The sequence below is a fragment of the Gadus chalcogrammus genome, chromosome 13, assembly GCF_026213295.1.
Source record: "Gadus chalcogrammus isolate NIFS_2021 chromosome 13, NIFS_Gcha_1.0, whole genome shotgun sequence".
NCBI lineage: Eukaryota > Metazoa > Chordata > Actinopteri > Gadiformes > Gadidae > Gadus > Gadus chalcogrammus.
In genome coordinates this window covers 20790867-20796570 of record NC_079424.1, presented here as the reverse complement: position 1 = coordinate 20796570, position 5704 = coordinate 20790867, and the positions used below count along the sequence as shown (strand labels likewise).

The window sequence follows — 5704 nt, the reverse complement described above, 5'->3', positions numbered from 1 at the left end:
GATCAGCAGATATATAGTCCGCCAAGACGTTGAGGTTGCTTAGTAACCAGAGACTCTGTCCATGCAAGTGAACGGAGCGTTCCCTCTTCGTCATAACTATCAAACCAAACATCCTTCACATTCACCGAGCGAACATTATGAAAGTAAAATGCACATTTCTGCGTAATTACGTGCGTCTGACGCGCGTAACGCCCCTAACTTGACGCTTCATCGCATGTAACGCGTCTACGCGCCTATACCAATGGTTCCCTATGCAAAAATGCCGAATTTTGACGCCCCTAACGCGAGTAAAGGCCTCCACACACCAGCGCCGCAGCGCAGCGTCGCGTATTTTACGCGCGTCAAAAGCACGCCCCTAGCACCAACAGGAGGCGGCGCGACGGCCGCGCTGCAGTATAAAATCAGGAAGTCACCTGTCAATCAACCGCAGCAAAGACACGAAACGCAATGGGTGAGTAGCCTATTATAGCCTAGTTTATTTATTTTCCATCTTTTTGGCTGAATAATTGGAAAGATGTAGGCTAATCTGCGCAGTGAAAGTATGTTTTCAAGCATCAGATCAACTTAGTTTGTAGGGCACTTTATCGTTTTATTTACTGTCATTTCTTATTTATTTTATATTTTGCAATTATTCATCTACTGCATCAACAATCTCAATAACTGCAGGACCTTCTATTAAGCCTTTTTAGTATATAGTGCAGTCACCTTTTAAGGCCAATTGTTATTGTGTGTATTTATTGTATTGAGCTCCTGGATGGCTTTATTGATCCCCATTGGGACCAATACAGTATCTATCTATCTATCCATCTATCTATACTTAACATAGCCACACATTTACATGTATGCAGCCAGTAGTTATCCATTTTAATTGAGCAAGCTCTTTTACATTTTATTGAGGTTTTTTTATTTCAACAGAACAAATAACTGTTGCCAGACAGAGGGGGGCTGCCCTTCTTCTCCTGCAAGGAGCAAGGAGAAGACGAAGGGTGTGCACCCCATCAATGAACGGAGACAAGAACAGGGGGTATGCCACAATCTGGTCCAGGAGCTCCGTGCAGATCCTGAGAGGCACGCCAATATTTCAATTCGCTACTAAGTGTGCAATGGCAGAACCATATGGTGCAGCCTATATGATGACCTATAATCTAGTTATTATCCCTCTCTGGTATACTCTTTTGCATATATATACTTTTTTTTTATCCCTCGGGATAAATACAGTGATGTTATTGCTGTGCTGGATTCAGTAGCCAGTGTATTTTATTTGAGTGCTCGAGACACTTAATGTTATTTTTCCCTAAATCCAGAGAGACAGTTAATACATGATCTGATACCAGAGAGACAGTTAATACATGACAATGCATTTTTGAGCTTTGCCTGTGTTTCCTTTTACTTATCTATTTTATTGTATGAGAATGTTTCTATGTGAAGCACTTTGAGTCTGCTTCATGTATTAAAAGTGCTATATGAATGAAGTTGCCTTTCATTAAATAAAAATATATATATTACAAGTAATCTGGTTTCTACCTACATGGTGTGATTATATGTGACTTGATTTCGTCTATTTCCCATTATGGTTAATGTTTTGGGTACTTAGTCCACCATTGTTGATTTCTCACCTGAAGATCCAATCTCCAGAGCTATGGCTCGCCAGGCAATGACCTTTTTGGAGTTGTCTTTGTAATGACGGGAACTTTGGTCATACAATTCGACATATTTTTCCACCTCGACGACCAGTCTCTCATCGTCCATTCTCGTAATTGTTTATCACAAACGAAAGAGGGCGACATCTAGTGGTGAGGGGTAGATATGGAGGTGCCTACGGGACCCGGGATGTACAAACCAGCTTTTACAAAGCGCTTTTTCAGGGGCGGCGACGCTCGGGAATAGAACACTGTCTCGAAGAGTAGTTGGGCGGCGCGGCGCGGAACGCTGCCGCGCGGCTAGTCGGCGCCGGTGTGTGGAGGCCTTAACGCGTTTGGTGTGGCCGCACCGTTAGTGAAAGACTTGCCTGGTTGTCGAGGAAATCGCTGTGTTTCAATCGTCCCGTGTTTCAATCGACCCGGCTCTCCCCTGTAGATCGTTTCAACAATGTATAAAGTTGCTTAAACCCTATGAAGGTTTGTATTTGTGTTGGAGAGTGTTGCACTGATGGTACAACTCTCTGAACGGAACGTATGATCAAATCAAAAGAACGTAGGCATATTATTTTCCAACCTTCTTTTAATGTCTCGATGATTCTGCTTGGGGACCGAAAACCTATGCATGCCTATTTCGTGTAGAAATGATGTCCATGTACCCATTCATTTGTGTAAAGAAAATACTAACATTCAATGCTGTACTTTTTATATTGGCATATCTGGCAGGGGTCATGTGTAGAGACATTGAAACTCCGTAACAGAGGAAAGTCCCTCCTCAAGTCGTTTATATTAGGCCTGCGTAATGGCGTCGTACTGAACGACCCAGTTGATCCAGTCGAGGTAGTTTCGCACCTTGGTGTAGACACCAGGATAATAAGCGTGTGCACAGCTGATGCCCCAGGACACAATGCCCTCAAATTTATTGTTACAGATAAGCGGACCTCCAGAATCGCCCTAAAGGAGAGGAGAGAAAAAAAGAGGTAACATGCATGTTTAGATCAGTCGTAGCATTTTAGATTGGATCACAATTTGGATTTCAAACCAAATCCTTGCGTGGGCCTTCCAAGCTACCAAACTCACCTGACACGAGTCTTTGCCGCCAAAGCGCGAGCCCGCGCAGATCATGTTGTCGGTGATCCTGAACCAGTAGTAGTACTTGCAATTGGGAATGAACTCCACGGCCACGACCCTCAGCACGGGAGACAGGAACTGGTTGTACACCCTCGTCAGCCCCCAGCCGCTGACCGAGCACCCGGTGCTACGGTCCATCTCCGGCGTGCTCTCGGTCGGCATGGTGACAGGCTGGACCCTGGAGTTCAGTTCAGCGGGTCGGTCGAGCTACGTGCGCCGAACAAACACTACAGTTAGTTAATTAAGCTTTTTATAAAAAGTCACTTGTGCCTGAAATATGGTTATACGTTCTGGCTACTCTTTTACGAAAGCCGTAGATGTTAATCGTATAAATATTTCATGGTAGTGATTATCTACAGGTTTGGTTATGTGGGGGGAGGATTTTGTTTTGCAGTAATTTTGAGCCATACCTTGACCAGCATAAGGTCATTGTCGAAGGTCCTGTAGTTGTACAGGTAGTAGACGATGACTTTGGAGACATTGAACCTTTGCTCAAAACCTTCCTCCTGATGTAGGTTGTGTTCACTCAGGACCACTGTAAATAAGTGAGCCCTTGAAGAGCAACACAACTGTTAAGGGCAGTGACACAGGCACTCAGTCATGGTTTATTCTCTTTTTAATAATCTCAAGGTGCTCTCAAAGTGATAAACAGAAACTAGTACAGTAAACAAACCAATATAAATGATTAGGAGGATATGACAGAGGCCTGGGTAAATTGGTCTTCAACCTCTTTTTGAAAGAATGTTTTGCTAAATCGTTTATGCGAAGGCCTAACTATAACTATATATGTCTAACTGATCACTGTTTTGATTGTTTGTTTGTTTTGTCTTGTTTTTGTTTTATTTATTTTTTATTTTTTATGTTTATTTATTTTTGTATTTTTTTATTTTTTCCACTATGTCTTGTTTTTTTTAAACGATTTATGATGACTATATGCTCTGTAAGGTGACCTTGGGTGTCTTGAAAGGCGCCTCTAAATTAAATGTATTATTATTATTATAAAGGTTATGCAACAAGAAATATATTATTATGTCATGTCATCAAACTAACAAGTACAAAGCAGAAATGAATTGAATCCCCCACTAAACAACTTTTAATTTGCTCTTTGCATGACTTATTCTGACTTAAAAATACAGTTGGATACATATGCCTTTTATCTATACCAATAGACATCTCTATTGTCCATATTATACTCTTGAATGGCTTTCGTATGGAGGTGCAGTAACTCACGGTCTCCAGCAGTGGGCGGCACACACCAGCCACAATCTATTGATGAGGGTGGCCCCGCAGAAGTGGCTGTTTCTGTACTGGAGCGAGGCTTGATACGGTATGGTGTAATTTTGCACTTCCACTCCTCCAATTATTCTATCTCCATTCTGCCCTTCCACGGCTCCGATAATTTTATCTCCTTAGAACAGAGGGTCGCTAAACCAATCAATATATGTAAGAAATCTCTGCACCTCAATTCGATTTGATTTGATACACATAGACTCACAGACAATGCAACAAGGATCACTTCAAAGACAAAGAACGGAACAATGCAGCAACAATTTACCTGTTCTGATGAGTAGGATCACAAAGAGGAGTAAGAAATGGCAGGAATGAGCTGCAGTCATCTTGCCTAACAGCAGCGAGAGAAAGAAAAATTGGCCAGTATTATAGGCATAAATACCAAAGAATGAGGTCAATAACATATATATAACAACAATTATAAAACTAGCTGAATATCTATATTTGTTGGCCACCAAGGAAGTAGGTTCTGTGTTTTGGCATGACAAATCGAACCTAAACCCAACTAAACTGAACTTCATGACTCCACCCCACCACCAAACAACGCAATCCAAGATGGTATCTTATCAGAGTACGACAAAGACAATAGATTAAGAGTAAATAAAGTAAAGGTAAATGAGCATGATGTCAGCCACTGTCAGTGGGCTCACCTTCGCCGTTAAAGCGCGGTTAATATCCCCAGATGTCAGGCCGTTCCAGTCCCTCATCCAGTCGCAGTACAGCCTTATACCCTCTCCTGCCCCAACACAATGTAGACGGAGTACTTGAGAACCTTGGGCCTGTTTTATACTGTAACAATATGCTGGCTGTCATTGTTCCCCCCCCCCCAGCCTTGCCTTTGTCTACCCCACGCAGCTCAGTGTCAGAGTTAACGCTGATGCTAGGTCCCTTATACTTTGGTTTCACTCAGACAAATAGACACACACACGCACAAACACACACACACACACAGGTGACACGTCTATATGGATGCGCACGCAACAAACGCCACACATGCCGGCGTGCACACAGATATACATGTAAACAAAAACATGTGTGCATCACACACACTCACACACACACACACACACACACACACACACACACACACACACACACACACACACACACACACACACACACACACACAAACTCTCACACACACACACACACACATGCACAAACTCACACATACACAAACTCGCACACAAACACACACACACAGACACACACCGGCACACACACAAACATCAGTGAGACACTGACCTAGTACACGACAAAAGCGACAGTCTTTTCCTTTATTAGGACTCCTTCTCAGGTTATTGTGCTGGTGTATTAAGTCTATTGTCCGTTAGTGGTAAGAAAGTCAATCTTCAGGGAGGTGAAATCCCAGAGTGATTATAGAATAGGCTTGCCAGACATGGTGTATTGTGCTCTGTGATGCCATGGGACGACAGACAATAGCTTGTCAGACTTGTCTGCTTTGGATCAACAGTTTATCCATTTATTTTGCGCCATAGCACCATTCTGTTAGATGTTCCAATATGAAGATTGACATAATTCATAATTTTAACGAATTCAATTGAATGAATCCATTGATTGCACTATAAGTAGTGCATTTGGCTATGGTTATTTACTTGGTTTTATTGTATACTTGTGTATCCCAA

General features: G+C 42.4%; 1 protein-coding gene across 1 annotated transcript in view; it reads right to left on the bottom strand.

Annotated features, from left to right (window-relative positions):
• Positions 1-1583: 1583 nt before the first annotated feature.
• Positions 1584-5704, bottom strand: part of LOC130401486 (trypsin-like) — a 5892-nt gene continuing 1771 nt past the window's right edge. Inside the window, exons 3-5 of the mRNA XM_056605295.1 lie at positions 3179-3320; positions 2718-2975; positions 1584-2591 (exon numbers count right to left, since the gene is read on the bottom strand). Of these exons, the coding sequence (XP_056461270.1) occupies positions 2427-2591; positions 2718-2975; positions 3179-3320 (565 nt within the window). The 3' untranslated portion in view covers positions 1584-2426. The remainder of the gene's footprint in view (positions 2592-2717; positions 2976-3178; positions 3321-5704) is intronic.